Below are 19331 nucleotides of genomic sequence, written 5' to 3' on the forward strand. Positions count from 1 at the left end.
TGAGCTCCAGCATGTGCAACCTGCCACTGTGAAGAAGAAAATCAGTGTTCTGATTGGATGATTTGTGAGAAATCCAGGAGCTGTATCTCTTTTTAAAAAAAATAGCTTCCATATCCCATTGCAGATTTTCTTAAAAGGGAATTGTACAGTTGCGCAAACTACTGTGCAAAATAGTGCTGCTGAAACAATTAAAAAAGGCAAGTCTGCTGACTAAACGCTGCCTAGCGGGAAACCTACCCCAGATGTAAGTGGATAATCTAATAGAGCTGTCTTGGATCTACTGTTCGGATGACGGACAGAATTATGTTCAAACAATTGACATCAGCTGACTATTGTTTCACGCTGTTAGATTAACCTGTTACAGGATGCCAAGCAAGGACAAAGCCTTTATGCGTGGAAGTAGAACGTGGTTTTAGGTTTTTGCAAGAAGATCCAGAGGTTTAAATGGCCTTTATTTTAACTGTAGTAAATGACTTGCGGAAAAATCAGATGTCCCATCAGTTTTAAAGGCAGCACTAGTCAAGATCTTTAAATCTTTTGTTAGTTTGGTGGTTCTATTTCAAAACATTGAGTTGAGCCCAGGATTAATTAACTGGAATGATCACAGTTATTAAGAACTTCCCTATAAATTAATTTGATGTAAGGGGCATTCTCCACGTGTCCTCCCCCCGCCCCAAAAAAACAATTGAAATAGATTCTGCCTATTTTTGAGGTGCCTTTCCTGGTTGAGGAACTGGTTGAAAAACCTCTCATGACTTGGAAGGAACTTCTGTGGTCTCGCGCATCCATGTTTAACATTGGTTAGCTCAGTAAAGGTTTGATAAATAGACAGGTTTTGTTTTAATCAGTCGTTCGGTATATGCGGCTCATGGGGCATGGGGTGTGTTGTGGGGAGGCGGAGGAGGATTCAACTTTGGGGCCACTCTATTGGTCATGCATCCGTGAAAGTTTTCTCACGCTGTTACCTTTTGTTTGTTTCACCTCTCTCCCTCTTCGCAATATTTGACAGTGCTGTCAGGGAAAAATTTCCAAAGTTACTCAGACTGGTGAGTACATCACTTGTGGGTTTCTCTAGACTAATGCAGGGTTTGAAGTATTCCTGAGAGTCGGGGTTGAAAAGCTGGGAGTTGAGCGAAGAGCTAACAAGTCAAACATGGAAGGATTTTGCTGCAGTGTAAGGGGCTGATTTTCATGTCCAGGCTGAGCTTTTACCCTGGATATTGACACTTCAGCCACTTGCACTGTTGATTCCAATTTAGTAATGTTGGACTGTAATTAAATTTTAAATGCAGCAGTTGCGGGCTCACAGACAACATAGAAAGGATCTTGGGCCCATTTACAAAGTCAATGTAAAATTCATTAGATTTTTTTAGATAGCTTTGGGTGGGTTGGTAATGGGAAGGTATATTTAAAGCGTACAGTTCTGTGTTGTATTACTATCTCGGGTTCTCCTGATTCTCTCCTGGTTTTCTATCTATAGGACGGCCATGAGCTCCCTCCTCCAATTTCCTTTGATGTTGAGACACCAACCACACTTCCTTCATGCAAGGTATGGTGTGAATAGACTGCTTTGATAGAGACAGATGGTGCATGTTACTGGTTATCTTCAGCTAAAGTAGACTCTGTTGTAGAAGATTAAGGAGATTTGGGGATACAGATTCACTGCACCTCTGGCTGACTAGGTAGAGCAAGAAGATGATAATGGAATTATAGACTTTATCACGGGTATAGTATATAAAAGCCAAGATGTAACACTAATCCTATTTAATAAGGCCTCAGTAAAGTACTGTGTGCAGTGTTAGGCTTCACAGTCTCGGAGCAATATTGAGGCTTTAGAGAAGGTACAATGCAGATGCTGCCTGGTATGAGGAAATACAAATATGAAGAAAGACTTGAATATTGTGGCCTTATTAGAATAATACTGATTGTGGGGCGATTTGAAAGAAGTCTTCCACATTATGAAAAGTGTTGCGGGGTAGATAGCAGATTGTTTCCAGTGGTTGAGGGGCCATTGATGGAAGAGATTTAGAGCAGAGGTCAGGAGAAACTTGAGGCTGTGGAATTGACTTCCATAGTTATTGAGACAGAAACAGTCAGCATTTAAGATCTGATTGGATAGGTGGATGAAGAAAAAGGAGACACCAGGTTATTGGAACAGAGTGGGTAAATGCGATTGCAACTGTTTGCTTATGTGGAGGGTAAATGTCAGATGGTTGTGCCGAATTTCTGTGTTTTTTTTTTGGTAAGATTTTCCAACAATGCTGTGTCTTGTTGAAATGTACTCCGTTTTCTAGAAGCCAGAGTTTGAGCCCCACTCCAGAGTCTTGAGCACAAAATCTAGACTGACAGTTCAGTGTAATACTGAGGGGATGCTGCACTGTTAGAGGTGTCATTTTGGATGAGACATTAATCCAGAACCCTGTCTGCTAAAGCCTGGCTCAGGTATAAAATTAAAACCCGACCCGGCCTGAGTCCTTCAATTTTTTTTTAAATGCACGACCCGACAATAACAAACATATTTTTGAAACAAAAAAAAACCAAAACAAAACCGTACAGTCCAGCCCAACCCGACCCGAGCCCGAATGCTGGTCACCAAATACAGAGCCGACCCAACCCGAATCCGACACATTGGGTTTGGTCAGGTTCGGGTCGGGTAGCCAGGCTTTACCACCTGCCTCATCGGGTAGGCATGAAAGATCCCATGGCACTGTTTGAAGAAGAGCAGGGAGTTCTTCCCAGTTTCCTGGGGCCAATATTTATCCCTCAACCAACAACACTAGAAACAGAAGATCTGGTCATTATTACATGGCTGTTTGTGGGAGCTTGCTGTTTGCAAATTGGCTGCCACATTTCCTACAATATAACACACCAAAAGTCTATCATTGGCTATAAAGTGCTTTGTGGCATCCTAACGATGTGAAAGTTGCTGTGTAAATGTAAGCCTTTTTTAAATAGAATTCCAAAAATTTGTTATTTAGCTTGCAGTCCTTCTAGTTTTGCTTAATTATTTTGTCAGGTATTCTTCCCTACCCTGCTGCTAAAAGCAGCGGAATGCTTCACAATGAAGCTTTAGTTTAGCTCAGTCAGTAGCATTCTCTTTGAGTCAGAAGGTTGTGTGTTCAAGCCCATAATCCAGAGTGACACTGCCAGTGCAGCACTGAGGGAGCGCTGCACTATCGGAGGGTCAGTACTGAGGGAGCGCTGCACTGTCGGAGGGTCAGTACTGAGGGAGTGCCGTAGTGTCGGAGGGGCAGTACTGAGGGAGCGCTGCACTGTCGGAGGGTCAGTACTGAGGGAGTGCTGCACTGTCGGAGGGTCAGCACTGAGGGAGCGCTGCACTGTCGGAGGGTCAGCACTGAGGGAGCGCTGCACTGTCGGAGGGTCAGTACTGAGGGAGCGCTGCACTGTCGGAGGGTCAGTACTGAGGGAGCGCTGCACTATCGGAGGGTCAGTACTGAGGGAGCGCTGCACTGTTGGAGGGTCAGTACTGAGGGAGCGCTGCACTTGTTGGAGGGTCAGTACTGAGGGAGTGCCGTAGTGTCGGAGGGTCAGTACTGAGGGAGTGCCGTAGTGTCGGAGGGTCAGTACTGAGGGAGTGCCGTAGTGTCGGAGGGTCAGTACTGAGGGAGTGCCGTAGTGTCGGAGGGTCAGTACTGAGGGAGTGCTGCACTGTCGGAGGGGCAGTACTGAGGGAGCGCTGCTGTCGGATGGGCACTCTTTCAAATATGTTGTCTGCCCTGTCGGATGGATGTAAAGGATCCCATGGCACAATTAGCGCAGGGAGTTCTCCAAGTGTCCTGGTCAACATTGTTTCCTCAAACAATGCCATCAAAAAGCAGATTAATCATTCATTTGTTGTTTCTGGGATCTTACTGTGTGCATATTAGCTGCCTTATTTGCCTACACAACAATGTGTATTTCAGGAATAATACATAGGTCATAAAGCACTTTGGAACATGCTGCAAATAAATAAAAAGTGCTGTGATAATGCAAGTTTTTTTCAGCAAGGTGTCTTCAAATCACAGTTGTCGATTCTGCAAGAGTCTTGGTGATTATTAGCGCTGGGCACAGTATCAATGTGGTCTTTAAGCTGCTGTTTGTTTCCCTTTAACAGGCTAGTTACTTTGGTACAGATGAAATCAAGGTGCTCGTATCACGTTTCATTCAGCAGTAAGTACCCATGGGCTGTCATATGTATCTGTGGTAAACTTTGATGTACATTTGATAAATGTTCCTGTTTATCAAGTTTTTCTTTTAGTGCCAGATAAGTTCCTAATTCTCTTCTTTCTGTCAATTTCAGGACAGTTGTTGCCTGAAGCATTGAATCTTTGATTTGAACTGGGTGGAATGGTGCATTAAAAGTTGCATTGAAACTGTTTCACCTTGTTCTCGGAACCAGGTTTAAGCACAAGCAAGAGAAAGTCATGGTTTAATAAAGCTCTTGTAGAAATCTGATATTAAAAACAGTAAAGGTCAACAACCAAGTTACCTATTTTGAGTGTGCTTTGTATTTTCTTCATCTTTTGTTCTGCTTTCTGTACAAAGCTCTTTGTCCATCTGACCCTGTTGTGACATCTATTTTGGTATTTCTGAACCAAGGTATAACCAGATTTCATTCCAGTCATGTGCTCTGGGTGTTGCTGACCCATTATATTTTGTGCCTGGGTACAAGTTGCTGGCTTGTGCATCGAGCTTTTCTTCTTCAGCCAAGGCCTCCGAGTTAAAGATCTGGTCACCCCCAGCTTGCACTTTAGCAGTTCCCAGTGGTCATTTACAAGGTGACACCGACTAAATTTCTCTCACATTTTGCCCAGTCTATGTCTACTTCTACCTCCATGACATCGCCAGGCTTTACCCCTGCCTGATACATCTGCTGCTGAAACCCTCATCCACTCTTTACTACCACTAGACTTGATTATTCCAACACTCTCCTAACCGGACTCCAAGTCCCATTCATTTGTCATGCCTGTGCTCACTGACTACATTGACTGCCAGCTGGACAATGCCTCGATTTTAAATTGGCATCTTTGTTTTTAAATCCCTCCGTGGACTCACCCTCTTCCTGTAATCTCCCCCAGCCCTATGTTCCTTTGAGGTCTCTGCACTCCTTCAATTCTGGCCAGATGTGCATCCCCAATTTTCATCCCTCCACCATTGGTGGCCGTGCCTTCAACTGTATGTGCCCTAAGCTCTGGAATTCCCTCTCTGCCTCTCATTCCTCCTACAAGGCGCTCTTTAAAAGCTACCTCTTTGTCCAAGCTTTTGGTTATCTGCCCTAATATCTCCTTGTATGGCATGTTGTCGAATTTTGTTTTCATAATGCCCTTGTAAAGCATTTTTTGGTGCTTTATTACATTAAAGGTGCTGTATTTATCCAAGTTGTTATCCAAAACTGGGTTTCCAGCCTGGAGAATTACTGAGCAACCACTGCCAATAAGAAACTATTGAGTTCAAAGCTAGATGTGTAGTCATGTGTGCACTAGAAAAGATTTCAGCAGATGATCTGTCTTCCCCTCTCATGGAAGTAATAAGGGATTAAATATTCCCAGGAATTAGAGGTTTTTTGAAACAAATTTTTGGATTTATATGTCTTGCTAATGTATAAAGCTGGCTTGAAATGTACCAAAGATGTTTCTGTGCTCAAAAGTTGATTGGTCTGTCAGTTTAAAAAGTCTGTCGACAAGTTCCTGGTGTAAAGGAGTCTGCAGACGAGACTGCCTCATGTTTCACATTAATTTAGCGCCTCATTTTAGATCAAGAAACAGCTGAGGCAGCATAGTTTCATGGCACCATTACTGAGATAAGCTTTCAATTCCAGATTTATTAATTAATTGAATTTAAATTTCTCCAGCTGTCAGGGTGGAATTTGAACCTGTGAACCCGGGGCATTATCCCGGGCCTCTAGATTACTAGTTCAGTGCCATTACCAGTACGCCACCATCTCCCTTAAGTTTAACGACAGTGGTGTGGAAATTTCTAGAAACAATAATTTGGGACAAGATTAATAGTCCGATGGATAAATGCGGGTTAATTAAAGCCAGCATGGATTTCTTGAAGAAAAATCATGTTTAACTTGCTGGAGCTTTTTGATGAGGTAACAGAGAGGGTTGTTGAGGGCAATGCTGTTGATGTGGTGTACATGGACTTTCAAAAGGCGTTTGATACAGTGTCGCATAACAGACTTGTGAGCAAAGTTATAGCTCATGAAATAAAAGGGATGGTAGCAACGTAGATATGGAACTGGTTAAATGACAGGAAACCAAGAGTGGTGGTTAATGGATGTTTTGCTGGCTGGAAGAAAGTTTGTAGTGGAGTTCTCCAGGGGTCAGTGTTGGGACCCTTACTTTTCCTGATATATATTAGGGACCTAGATCTTGATGTACAGGGCACAATTTCAAAGTTTGTGGATGATATGAAATATGGAAGCATTGTGAACTGTGAGGAGAATAGTGTAGAACTTCAAAAGGATGTGGACAAGTTGGTGGAATGGGTAGACAGGTGGCAGATGAGGTTCAATGCAGAGAAATGTGAACTGAATCTAGTAGGAAGAACATGGAGAGAGAATATAAAATAAAGGATACAATTCTGAAGGGGGTGCAGGAGCAGAGGGACCTGGGTATATATGTGCATAAGTCATTGAAGATGGCGGGACAAGTTGAGAGAGCGATTAATAAAGCATACAGTATCCTCGGCTTTAATAATAGGGGCATAGAGTCCAAGAACAAAGAAGTTATGTTGAACTTGTATAAGACACTAGTTCGGCCTCAGCTGGAGTATTGCATCCAGTTCTGGACACCGCGCTTTAGGAAAGATGTGAGGACATTGGAGAAAGAGTACAGAAAAGATTCACGAGAATGATTCCAGGGATGCGGAACTTCAATTATGAAGATAGATTGGAGAAGTTAGGACTGTTTTCATTGGAGAAGAGAAGGCTGAGAGATGATTTGATAAAGGTTTTCAAAATCATGAGGGTTCTGGACAGAGAAGACCGAGCAACTGTTCCCTCGTGAAAGGATCGAGAACGAGAGAGCACAGATTTAAAGTAATTGTTAAAAGAAGTAAAAGCGACATGAGGAAAAACATTTTCACGCAGCAAATGGTTAAGGTCTGGAATGCGCTGCCTGAGAGTTTGGTGGAGGCGGGCTCAATTGAAGCATTCAGAAGGGAATTAGACTGTTATTTGAAAAGGAAGAATGTGCAGGGTGACGGGGAGAAGGCGAGGGAATGGCACTAAGTGAATTGCTCTTTCGGATCGCCAGTGTGAACGTGATGAGCTGATTGGCCGCCTTCTGCACTGTAGGAATTCTGTGATTCTGTGAACACAGGACTGCAGCCTCATTCCTAACCCTACCCAAGCTGACCTACCAAGGGGGAAGGCCATGTTTTCCTCTCCTTTATTTTGTTCTCCTTACCTTGCAGATACTACTCAGTTTATGATTCAACAGACAGGCAAGGGCTGCTGGATGCCTACCACGATACAGCCTGCTGCTCACTGAGTATTCCCTTTTCTCCACAGAACCCTGCCAGGTTTGTTAACATCAAGTAAAGTATTTTCCTGTGAAAATGAATTTATGCACATTGTGCTGGGATGTACCATGGGGAGGGGAGGGTTTGTGATCCCATCACCAACACACACAGTTCCCAATTTCAGTTAAACAATACCTGACAGGTGTTAAGCAAAAGCCAGGCATCTCCTCACATGAGGAGGTGTGGACATGGGGGGGTAGTGGAGGAGAGAGAGAGGCCAAGCATTACTACATGGGGTGGAAGGAGGGGGAGATTAGGCACTGGCCCTTATTGGAAGGGGGAAAAGGCTGAGTATCTCGTCGCAGGGGAGAAAGGACCAAGCAGTTCCACACAGAGGAGGAAATGGGGCCAAGCACCCCTTCACAGGAGAGGAGAAGGGACGGGGCACCTCTGGAAGGGGAGAAGGGACAGGGCACCTCCGCGCAGGAGAGGGAAGGGACCTGGCACCTTTCCCCAGGGTTGGGGTAGGGGCGGGCACCTGTGCAGGGGGGGTGGTGTGGAGGGGCTGAGACCCTCTGCACAGGTGGGGAGGGGGTTTGCTGGGCACCTTTGCATGGTGTAGGGACGAACAATTGAAAGTGGGTTGCCTCAGGACATCTATTGATCAGCCAGTTTCTGCAAAGTTTGATCAATGGTCACACATTGTTCGAACCTGACACCTCTTTTTCTCTCTGGATAGACTCGCTGAGCTATTTGCAATTGTCAGTTTTTCAATCACTTGTCCACAGCTTCACGAACAAGAGACAAGATCCTGGCAAAGCTGCATCCTCTAACCCCTCGACTGGGCTGAATGTGACATCTTGGGCGGGAGGGGAAAGAAGCTGCGTGGTACTGTGGTGTGCCAATGTACTGTGCCAGCCAGTGCTGGACCTTTCTGGGATCATATGGCAAGTCACTGAACTTAAACCCATCATGTTAGGGCAATGAGCACTGGTTGCTGATGTGGGAACGCTAAAACTGCCTATCTCACCCAACACTGTGTGAAGAAGGGCATTTAAAGAAAGGTCGTGTGGAACATTGACATTCTCAAAACCTAGTGTGCACCACAGTAGTAAATGGAGATTAAAGAGGAGGAGAGGAGAATGTAAAGATTCTCAAATGAAGGAACGGCTGGTTTTTAAATTACAGTTGTCTTGTGCCACATATTGCTACTGTGGTATTGTGAAGAAAAGAACTTAGGGCAATTATTATCTCTCATCTTGCATGAGCTGCACTTCAATGTCCTGAAAATAATTTGTTGTGTCCAAACAGGAGCAGTTTGGGAGAGTATTTCAAGGAAAGTAGAAATGTGAGGAAACTCAAGGACCCAAGTAAGTGAAATGCTACTTTTGTTCTCAAATGCACTCGTTGTTTTGGCCCCTCTGTTGTGAAAAATGAAATACAAATCAGTTAGCGTAGGAAAACATTTTCAGTTTTGAGTCCATCTTGGTTTGTGATTTTAAATAATGAAACCTCCTGTCGGATCAGTGTTAGACAGCTGCAGCAAAGAGCTGGCACAGATGACAAACTGTTAAGGCTTTGTTTAGGCAATTAACAATGGCCCTATTTGAATTAGACAAGTTCTGGTTTAGATTCTTGGGACTGATCATGTGGCTAATGTAGGAATGAAGTTGTAAACAAAATAACACTTTTAGGAAAAAATCTTAAGGTCAACTTTGCATCATGTCTTCTTTCAATGTATGGTTTCTTTTTTGAGTCATTTAGCTTCAGAGCACCTAGATTATCAAGGCAGCAGATGATAAAGTCCAGCACAAGGATGCAAATGCCTATTGTATAGCATGTCCATCCACTTGTACCTACTCTAAACTTGGGTTTCATATTAACTGCTGTATCTCACGTCACTTTCCAAACCCCAGCCTCTGTATTTTGAAATGTTGCATTGTTTTTGATGGAATCTGTGCCTTACAGGATATATTTGTACTCTATTAACAGCAATCTTATCTGCCTACTCTACCCATGATAGAATAATCTATCCTTTGATGAGGGAAAAGTTGAAAAAGCTTCAAGTTTTTTCTTCACTCTGGCTCCCCGGAAAATGCTGACTCAGACCAGTCTTTGCTTCCTTGCTAAAGTGGCCGTCCTTGTGTGAATGTTGCAGGCTCTTCCACCATTAGGGTATCGCAATCCTTTACTTATCCGGTAATCACACAGGTACTTTGCACTCAGGGTCCCTGACAGCGATGAGACACGAGAACTCTGGTGACTCTTGTTTTTCTGCCTCCTTGTTGCAGTGCATTGAGACCAATTGTAGCCACCCTGGGTAAGATCAGCTAACTCCATACAGCCCAGGGGATCCAGTCTCAAACAGTACAGTCTAAGGCTCAATACTGCATCACTTACCCGTTGAGGTAATTGATTTTGTTATTTGTGCTTCCTCCCTGAGTCATAAAAGGTAGGAAGGTCCCAGATTTGCCTGGTCTTTGGAGAGATTATTAATCTCTTGGGAAGGAATGGGCTACATTTGGTTTAAGGAGATGAAAATTAGTCTAGTTTCCAATCGACTATCTAGTGTGCTGTGTATGTGGGATAAAGGTGTGATAAGGCTCCACTGTCATGCCCTCCATAGTTGAACAGCCTTACATTTGCTTAAAACAGAAACTTGCTCTTGTATAGTGCCTTCAATTTACAAGATATATCAATGCACTTTACAAAATAGTAATCAGAAAATGCCAAGCCCAGGGAAGAGAGTTGAGGAGGAGTGTCAGTGAGCAGGTTTTTAGAGGGGGAGAGAGGAGGGAGGCGAAGGGGTTCTTGAGAGCAGGTGACTGGAAATGCTGCTGCCAATAAATGGGGAGGAAAAAGATTCACAGGAGGCTAGAATCAGAGGACCAAAGGATGGGGTAGAGGAAGTAAATCCACCGGGGCTGGAGAGAGTAGAAGAGGAGAATTTTAAATTGACTGCGCTGACGGACTAGCATTGCACTGGAATAGTGGAGGATACCAGTGCCTCTTGAACGCATCTGAGTGAGAAGTCAATGTCTTTAAAATGGGATGAAGAAATAGGTAGAATAGAAAAGTTGCAATTTTTCTACCCCTTTCTTTCACCGCTCTGAACTGAGAAGCTGGGTGGGTGATTACTATCAGGTCTTCCCCTTTACCTGTATCAGCCTTCAGCACCTGGTCTTCCTGCAACCCCTCTCCCCTGCGTCCGGTGTTCCCACGGCCCCGCGCTCTGCTGGCAGGATTGATCCTGGGGAATACCTGTCTATGCTACTTAGCATCTGGACTCCAATACATTGTACTGTTGCATCTGTTATTTTAAATAACAGTGCCACGGCTCCTTTTAGAAATAAAAGCCTTGTAGAGAATTCCGAATTAGGTTTAAGGATATTATTTTACTCATTAATATATTGTTTAAGTAGTGGCTGCTTATATCATCAGTCAGAATTGCCTACCCTCATGTTGTGAGGTCACTGAACAAATATCTGTGGAGGTTAAATCATGAGCTTGCAGTTAAATATCTCAATTAGTGGCTGTTCATTTTGGTTCAGTTGCACCATTGGACTTGGTGAGTTTTTTCCAGCCAATTGCCTATGTGATATAGCGTAGCAGCTCCATGATGCAGAGCAACTAGGGCAAAGTCCTTCAGACTCATGTCTTAAAAGCAAATAAACAGACTGTGCATGCAGGGCTTTTTGATTAAATGGTTTCAAAACGCTGTGCAAACTGCTTTGTGTGCCTGCAGCCAGGCTGCGCAGTGGTTCAAGTCAAGGAACTTTCTTCCTGCATCCTTTATGTCAACGCTGTTAAGATTGGTTATTTGTGGAGCTCCCACTTGCAGTACTGGGTGCTACCGCAAGGATATCCAGGCATTGATGGGGGTGGGGGAGGGCGTGGCAAGAAAGAGCAACTACCTGATACCTTGCTTATAGTGCCTGAACTCTGAGGGTGAAGAGTCTGGTTTTCTCTGGAGAAGAGAATGCTGAAGGGAGGTGATCAAGACCCTTGAAGGAATCAATAAATTGAACCACTGTACTATGAAATTGCCACAGTCTCTGGATTCAGGTGCCATGGGGGTCCCACTTAGATGAAGGAAAGGTGCATAGACAGTTTAGATTTTAAATATTTAATGCAGAGGATGATGAATGTGTGGAATAGACTGTTAAAGAGTGTGAAAATGTTTAACTGAGAGATAGATATCTGAAGGAATGGAAGATTGTGGCTATAAGAAGAACAAAAGTAAGACTTACATTTATATAGCGCCTTCCATGACCACTGGGCGTCCAAAAGTGCTTTACAGCCAATTAAGTACTTTTTGAAGTGTAGCCACTGTTGTAATGCAGGAAACGCTGCAACCAATTTGTGCACAGCAAGCTGCCACAAACGGCAATATGATGATGACCAGATAATTTGTTTTGTGCTGGTTGATTGAGTGATAACTATTGGCCAGGACACCGGGGATAATTCCCCTACTGGCCGCGGGATCTTTTAAATCCACCCAAGCAAGCAGAACGACAGCACCTCCGACAGTGCAGCACTCTCTCTCAACGCTCCACTGGGCTGTCATCCTTGATTTTTGTGTTCAAGCCTTGGTGTGGGACTTGTGACTGAGGCGAGAGTGCTACTGACCGAGCCGCAGCTGACACTGAGTTTTTGGGAGCAGCTGGGTGCACTGTAGAGTTTTTTTCCCTCAGGCCTGTACTTTCCTATGTGGTGTTTTGGTGCAAGCTCCCATTTGCTGAGTCCAGACACCTGCAGAAATTAGGGTTGTCATTTTCATTGAAAGTTACTCGCTAAGGCCATAGTGTTCCTTGGCATTATGCAGGTGTGTGCCACCGAGCTGATCTAACTGTCACACTAGAGGCATGTTCTTGGTAGTCTTTTTCTAAAAAGCTTCCATTTGATGATGCTTAGAAAGAATCTCCTCGCAGCAGTAGAGAGCAGTGAGATGCAGAGTGGAAGATACTTGTTCTCTAATGTGGTAGTGCAGCCTCTGACCCTATCTCTTGGGACTGAATATTCTGACTAATCTACATCCTGTAAATCTTGACTGGAAAGCAAACTCCATATGTGCAATGCTCCACCATACAGTGCTAAGGTGTGCTGTTCTCCCCTGAAATCCTGATTGCAGTCATGCCACTTTGGGAACTTTGAGTTTGCTGCACAGGGAGAGTCGGTATAAGATTACCAGGAAGAGGATGTATTTCAAAAACTTCATTTTAAAGTGCAAAACAAAACTTCTCCTTTACTGAAGGCAGTGAGAATTGTGCTTTCTGTAACAGTTTCTATGTCCTTACTTTCAAGTTCACTGTAATTGCTGCCAAAAGGCTGTGTGCTTTTGCTGGAGTATGTGGCAGGCTGCTGCTTGATACAGAACTGTAATTATAAACCTTGGAGGCACTGTGTCTGTACAGAATACACCTTAGATCAAGTGTGACCTGCATAACTCAAGAATTAGTGCACGTTATTCTGTAATTCCAGCTGGACCCCCTCCTTTAGGTATAACTGATATAGCTTTCAATTAATTTTCTCTCCCCTTTTTTTGTCCCTAGCACTTCGGGCAAAGCTGCTGAAGCACACCAGACTAAATGTTGTAGCCTTTCTCAACGAGCTCCCAAAGACACAACATGACATAGCCTCCTTTGTGGTGGATGTAAGCACACAAACAGTAAGTGAAAAGCTGCTTGTTCTGTATAAGTTCCCTGGGAAATCTTTAATCTATTCACTGGCATTAACTGAGATGAAATCAGCTGCTCTCCAGTGCATTCCAAAACTACCCCTCTTCCAAAGGATGTGGATCAGAATCTTCTGTTACCTTTCTCTTCCCTCCTTCCTGGAGGTGTTCAGTCCTGCTGCGATATGGTTACATGGGGGTTGATGTTGTAACTGAGTGGCCGTTGGCATAAGTTAGTAGATGTATTGAGTGTCATGAGCTGTTTGACTTCTAGCTGCCTCACATCTGAGCCTGGTCCTGTCTCACCAAATGAGCGTTCCAGCAATATTCATGGAATAGTGATCGGGAATAGGAGCCCCTGATTTTTTTCTTCCCCTCTACCCTAACTCAGAATTGAGGTCAGCGACTGCCCTGGCTGAGAGCAGGTAACTGCACAGACTGGGAATCAAACCTGGGATTCTGCTGCTCTGTATGAATCAGTCGCTCACTGGGTTGGCACGAAGATAATTATGGACAAGAAGCTAATCAAACTAATAGAAACTTAGTTTCCCTGTCTCGAGTGGTTCCAGTTTTTGCCTCCACTCCCCCATACGGAACCCATTCCAGGTATTGCTCACTCTCCATGTGAGAAAAGGCTTCCCATCAGCCCCAAACCTGCCCTTTCCCTGTTTTACCTTGTTGCAACAAACCCATAACCAGCATTTGTGATCTATTTACTGACTGAGGAGCCCCTTTCTGCTCTATATTTACACTATTTTTCATGTTCTTTTATAATTGAAGTGGATGTGATTCAACAAGAATGCTCATTTGACCGAAAGCTGTTGGTAGAAGCAAAAATCGGAAATACCCTCACAAAGCGGCCATTGTTTGCTTACCTTTGTTGTCTAGAATGCAGATCCACATCCTATTTCTCTTTTTAAGAAATTCTTGGAATGTAGGCATCCCTGTCTATCCCGAGTTGGCTCTTGAGAAGGTGGTGGTAGGCCTTTTCCTTGAATTGCTGCAGTCCATGTGGTGAAGGTGCTACCACAGTGCTATTAGGCAGGGAGTTCCAGGATGTTGGCCCAGCGATGAAGGAATTGCTGTGTGATTTAACAGGAGCACACTCTGTGTCTCCTGTTTGGGTTTCTTTTTCTTCTGCTTGTTTTGCACATCTTCCTTTTGCTTGCCTCTCCCTCATCTTTGGCAATTTTATTTCATTTTTTGTGCTTTGTCTGCGTTTTGGTTAAGTTTTTGATCAGCTGTGAATTTTATGAAATGTTCTACGAGAGAATAGGTCGCTTTGTGTTTTGCTACAAAAGTGATAGTGACGTGGATGTATTGATTAGGAATACATGGCATGGCTTATGCTGCAGTTGGAGAATGAGGTTATTTTATAAACTCTCCGGTCTGTTTTTTTCCTAGCTGAGAACTTGTACAGCCCAAGTATCACCCTGCCCTCCCTCATCCTGCTGACATTTCCCTTTCCAGTGAAGTGCAACGATCCAACTTGGCTTAATTTTTAAAAATTCATTTATAATTTGTTACCCATCCTTAACTGCCTTTGACAAGGTGTTGGTGAGCAACCTACTTGAACTGCTGCAGTCCACGTGGTGTCAGTACACCCAGAGTGCTGTGAGGGAGTTCCAGGTTTTTGACCCAGTGACAGTGAAGGAACAGCAATATAATTCCAAGTCAGGGTGGTGTGTGACCTGGAGGAGAACCTACAGCTGGTGGTGTTTGCGTGAATCTGTTGCCCTACTACTTCTAGGTGGTAGAGGTCACGGGTTTGGAAGGTGTTGTCGACGGAGCCTTGGCGAGTTTCTGCAGTGCGCCTTGTAGGTGGTATACGCTGCAGCCACTATGTGCCGGTGGTGGAGGGAATGAATGCTTAAGGTGGAGGATGGGGTGCAGATCAAGCGGGCTGCTTTGTCTTGGATGATGTCGAGCTTCTTGAGTGTTCTTGGAGCTGCACTCATCCAGGCAAGTGGAGATTATTTCATCACACTCCTGACTAGTGCCCCGTAGATGGTGAAATGGCTTTGGGGAGTCAGGAGGTGAGTTATTCGCTGCAGAATTCCTAACCTCTGACCTGCTCTTGTTGCCACAGTATTTATATGGCGACTCAGTTAAGTTTCTGGACACTGGTAACCCCCAGATGTTGATGGTGGGGGATTCAGCAATGGTAACGCCTTTGAATGTCATGGGGAGTTGGTTAGAATCTCTATTGTTGCAGATGGTCATTGCCTGGCACTTGTGTGGCACAAATGTTACTTGCCACTTATCAGCCCAAGTCTGAAATATGTTCAGGTCTTGCTGCATGTGAACACAGACTTATGTGCCTGAGGAGTTGCAAGTGGTACTGAACACTGTGCAGTCATCAACAAACTTCCCCACTTCTGACCTTATGATGGAGGGAAGGCTATTAATGAAGCAGCTGAAGATGGTTGGGCGTAGGACATTACCCTGAGGAATTCCTGCAGCGATGTCCTGGGCTGAGATGATTGGCCTCCAACAATCACAATCATCTTCCTTTGCGCTCGATATGACTCCAACCAGTGGAGAGTTTTCCTCCTGATTCCCATTGACTTGAATTTTGCTAGGGCTCCTTGATGCCACACTCTGTCAAGGGCAGTCACTCTCATCTCACCTCTTGAATTCAGCTCTCTCTTCCATATTTGGATCAAGGCTGTAATGAGGTCTGGAGCTGAGTGGCCCTGGCAGAACCCAAACAGAGTATCAGTGTGCAGGTTATTGGTGAGTTAAGTGCTGCTTGATAGCAATGTCAACAACATCTTCTATCACTTTGTTAATGATCGAGAGTATACTGATGGGGCAGTATTTGGCCAGATTGGATTTGTCCTGTTTTTTGTGGATAGGACATACCTGGGCAATTTTCCACATTACCGGGTAGATGCCAGTGCTGTGACAGTACTAGCTTGGCTAGAGGCGCGGCAAATTCTGGAACACAAATCTTCAGTACTACAACCAGGATGTTGTCAGCGGCCAGTAGCCTTTGCTATATCCAGTGCTTTCAGTTGTTTCTTGATCTAACGTGGAGTGAATCGAATTGGCTGACAACTGGCATCTGTGATGCTGGGGACCTCAAGAGGAAGCCGTGATGGATTATCCACTTAGCACTTAAGATGGTCGCAAATGCTTCAGCCTCGTCTTTAGCACTGATGTTCTGAGCTCCGCCATTATTGAGGTTGGGTATGTTAGTGGAGCTTCCTCTGGATAAATATCCACCACCATTCATGACTGGATGTGGCCGGACTACAGAGCTTTGATCTGATCAGTTGCTTGTGAGATCACTTAGCTCTGTCTATAGCATGCTGCTTCCACTGTTTGGCATGCATGTACTCCTGTGTTGTAGCTTCACCAGGTTGGCACCTCATTGTTAGATATGTCTGGCGCTGCTCCTGGCATGCTCTCCTGCACTCCTTATTGAATCATAGTTGGTCCCCTGGCTTCATGGTAATGGCAGAGTGAGGGATATGCCAGGCCATGGGATTACAGGTTGTGGTTGAAAATAATCCTGCTGCTGCTGATGGCCTACAGCGCCTCATGAATGCCAAGTTTTGAGCTGCTAGATCTGTTCTGAAAGTATCCTATTTAGCACGGTGGTAGTGCCAAACAACACGATGGAGGGAATCCTTGTTGTGAAGGCGGAACTTCATCTCAAGGTGGGCTGGTCACTCCTACTGTTATGGTCAGATGTAACTGCAACAGGTAAATCAGTGACAGCGAGGTCAAGTAGGATTTTCCGTCTTGTTTTTCTCTCACAACCTGCTGCAGGCCCAGCCTGGTAGATAGGTCCTTCAAGTCTCAGCCAGCACAGTCAGTTGTGGTGCTACCGAGCCACTCGTAGTGTTGAACATCAAAACTCGCCCACCCAGAGTACATTCTGGGTCCTACTACCCTCAGTGCTTCTTCCAGGTGATGTTCAACATGGAGCACTGATTCATTAGCTGAGGGAGGGCTGTAGGTGGTAATCAGCAGGAGGTTTCCTTGTCCATGTTTGACCTGATGCCATGAGACCTCATGGGGTCTGAACTCCACGTTGAGGGCTCCCAAGGCCACTCCCTCCTGACTGTACAGCACTGTGCCGCAACCTCTGGGATGGTGATGGAGGAATCTGGGCTGTTGGGTATAATTCGGAAGAGTATGACTCTGTCAGGCTGTTGCTTGATTAGTCTGTGGGATAGCTCCCCCAATTTTGGCACAAATCCCTAGATGTTTGTGAGGATGGCTTTGCAGGGTCGACTGGGCAGGGTGTGCCTTTGTTGTTTCTGGTGCCTAGGTAGATCCTGGGTGGTCCATCCGGTTTTAATCTTATTTGACTCTTCTGTCACGGTTTGCTACAACTGAGTGGCTTGCTAGGCCATTTCAGAGGACAGTTAAGAGTCAACCACATAGCTGTGGGTCTGGAGTTGCATGTTGGCCAGACGAAGGATGGTGGATTTCTTTAAAGGACATTCGTGAACCAGATGAGTTTTTACAACAATCCGGTAGTTTCATGGTCACCATTACTGATTTTTATAAATTAAATTTAAATTCCACCAGCTGCTATGGTAGGATTTGAACTCTCATCTCTGGAGCATTAGTCTGGACCTCTGGAATACTTGTGCAGTAACATTGCCACTCTGCTACTGTTCCTGTTAATCTTTTCCTCGTAGCCTGGGGGGCACTGACATGTAACTCCTGTCAAAACTACCATTCTGTCTTGATATCTGCTACCTTGCCAGAGAGCCCCTGGGACTGTCTGGTCTATATGGCTCAATATTTCCCTGGGCTGCAGATGATGCACTTCATTTGTATTGTGACACGATGTAAAGGCCTGCTCGGGTCTGCAAATGAGACTCGACCCGAGCCCAACAGAACCCCATCCGAGCCCAACCCGGCCCCAGTCCTTCCATTTTTTCCCGCGCCCGACCCAACCCCACCATTAGTTAACTTACCTTCCGTTTTTCACTTTGTTCCTTACCTGCACAAGCTTAAAATAACTGTAGCAAAACCATTTTTAAAGTCCAAAAAGTAAATTAACATTAAAGTCACTTACCTGAGGTGGTGATGGAGTGAGTCCGATCCGGCCCGACCCGACCCGAGCCCGAATGCTGGACCCGGAAGTGCGACCTGACCTGACCCAAACCAGACACATGTCGTTGGGTAGCAGGCCTTTAACGCGATGTCTGACTGCATTTAATAATTCACAGTATTCAGTACTCTAAATGCTATGTAAAGAAAGCAAGACACAGAGACTATCATGACATCTCAATGCTTTACAGTCAGTGAAGTACTTTTAAAGTATAGTCACTGTTGTAATGTAGGGAATGTGGCAGCCAATTTGCACACAGCAAGCTCCACAAGCAGCAATGTGATAAATGACCCAATCATTTGTTTTTACTTATGTTGGTTAAGGAATAAATATTGGCTGTAGGACACTGGGGAGAACCCCTCTGCTGTTCTTCCAATAGTGGCCAGTGTGATCTTTTACACCCACCTGAAAGGGCAGATGGGGCCTCAGTTTAATGTCTCATTGGAAAGATAGCACAGTACAGTACAGACAGTATAGCACTCCCTCAGTATGGGTGCTGTGAGTGTCAGCCTAGATTTTGTATCCAACTCTCTGGAATGGGACTTGAACCTACAACTGTCTGACTCCGAGGTGAGAGAATGCTACCACTGAGCCACAGCTGGTCCATGTAACATAGTATGTAATATATTAACCTTTGGTTTCTGTTTCAGAATACATTGCTCTGTTTTACTGTACATGGAGTTTTCAAAGAAGGTATGCAAACTTAATAAATTTAAGAGTTAAGTTTAAAAAGAACTTTTTATTCAAGCTCTTGGCAAGTAACCCTTTTAAAAACCTTAATTTTCCCTCAGTCGATAGTAAATCCAGGGAGTCTGTGAGGGCTTTCTCAAGAGTGTTCATTGCTGTGCCTGCTGGGAACGCAGGGTAAGTTTTTTCCATTTAAATTTGTATTTTCTGAGCTAGCACATGCTTACTGAACCTAGGGTACAATTGGCTTAAAGGGGAGAAGCAATACAAAAATAAAAGCAGAACATGCTGGAAGTAAACAGCAGTGTGGTGAGCTTTCAGGAGAGATCAAATGTGGCTTCATGCTACAAGTGACATCACCTTCATTAGAAGTGAGTTCTCCAGCCAGAACACATACCTTTCCTGTTCCTGCTGCATTTCCACTAT

General features: G+C 44.6%; 1 protein-coding gene across 4 annotated transcripts in view; it reads left to right on the forward strand.

Annotated features, from left to right (window-relative positions):
* Positions 1–19331, forward strand: part of nxf1b (nuclear RNA export factor 1b) — an 89602-nt gene that overhangs the window by 63707 nt on the left and 6564 nt on the right. For 3 of the 4 annotated variants that reach the window (XM_068021487.1, XM_068021488.1, XM_068021489.1), the window contains 8 exons: positions 1010–1046; positions 1481–1549; positions 4115–4170; positions 7420–7527; positions 8779–8837; positions 13020–13135; positions 18869–18911; positions 19010–19082. In XM_068021487.1, coding sequence (XP_067877588.1) covers positions 1010–1046; positions 1481–1549; positions 4115–4170; positions 7420–7527; positions 8779–8837; positions 13020–13135; positions 18869–18911; positions 19010–19082 — 561 coding nt within the window. The other variant, XM_068021490.1, reaches the window with a different exon arrangement.

The sequence above is a fragment of the Heterodontus francisci genome, chromosome 44, assembly GCF_036365525.1.
Source record: "Heterodontus francisci isolate sHetFra1 chromosome 44, sHetFra1.hap1, whole genome shotgun sequence".
NCBI classification, from domain to species: Eukaryota; Metazoa; Chordata; class Chondrichthyes; order Heterodontiformes; family Heterodontidae; genus Heterodontus; species Heterodontus francisci.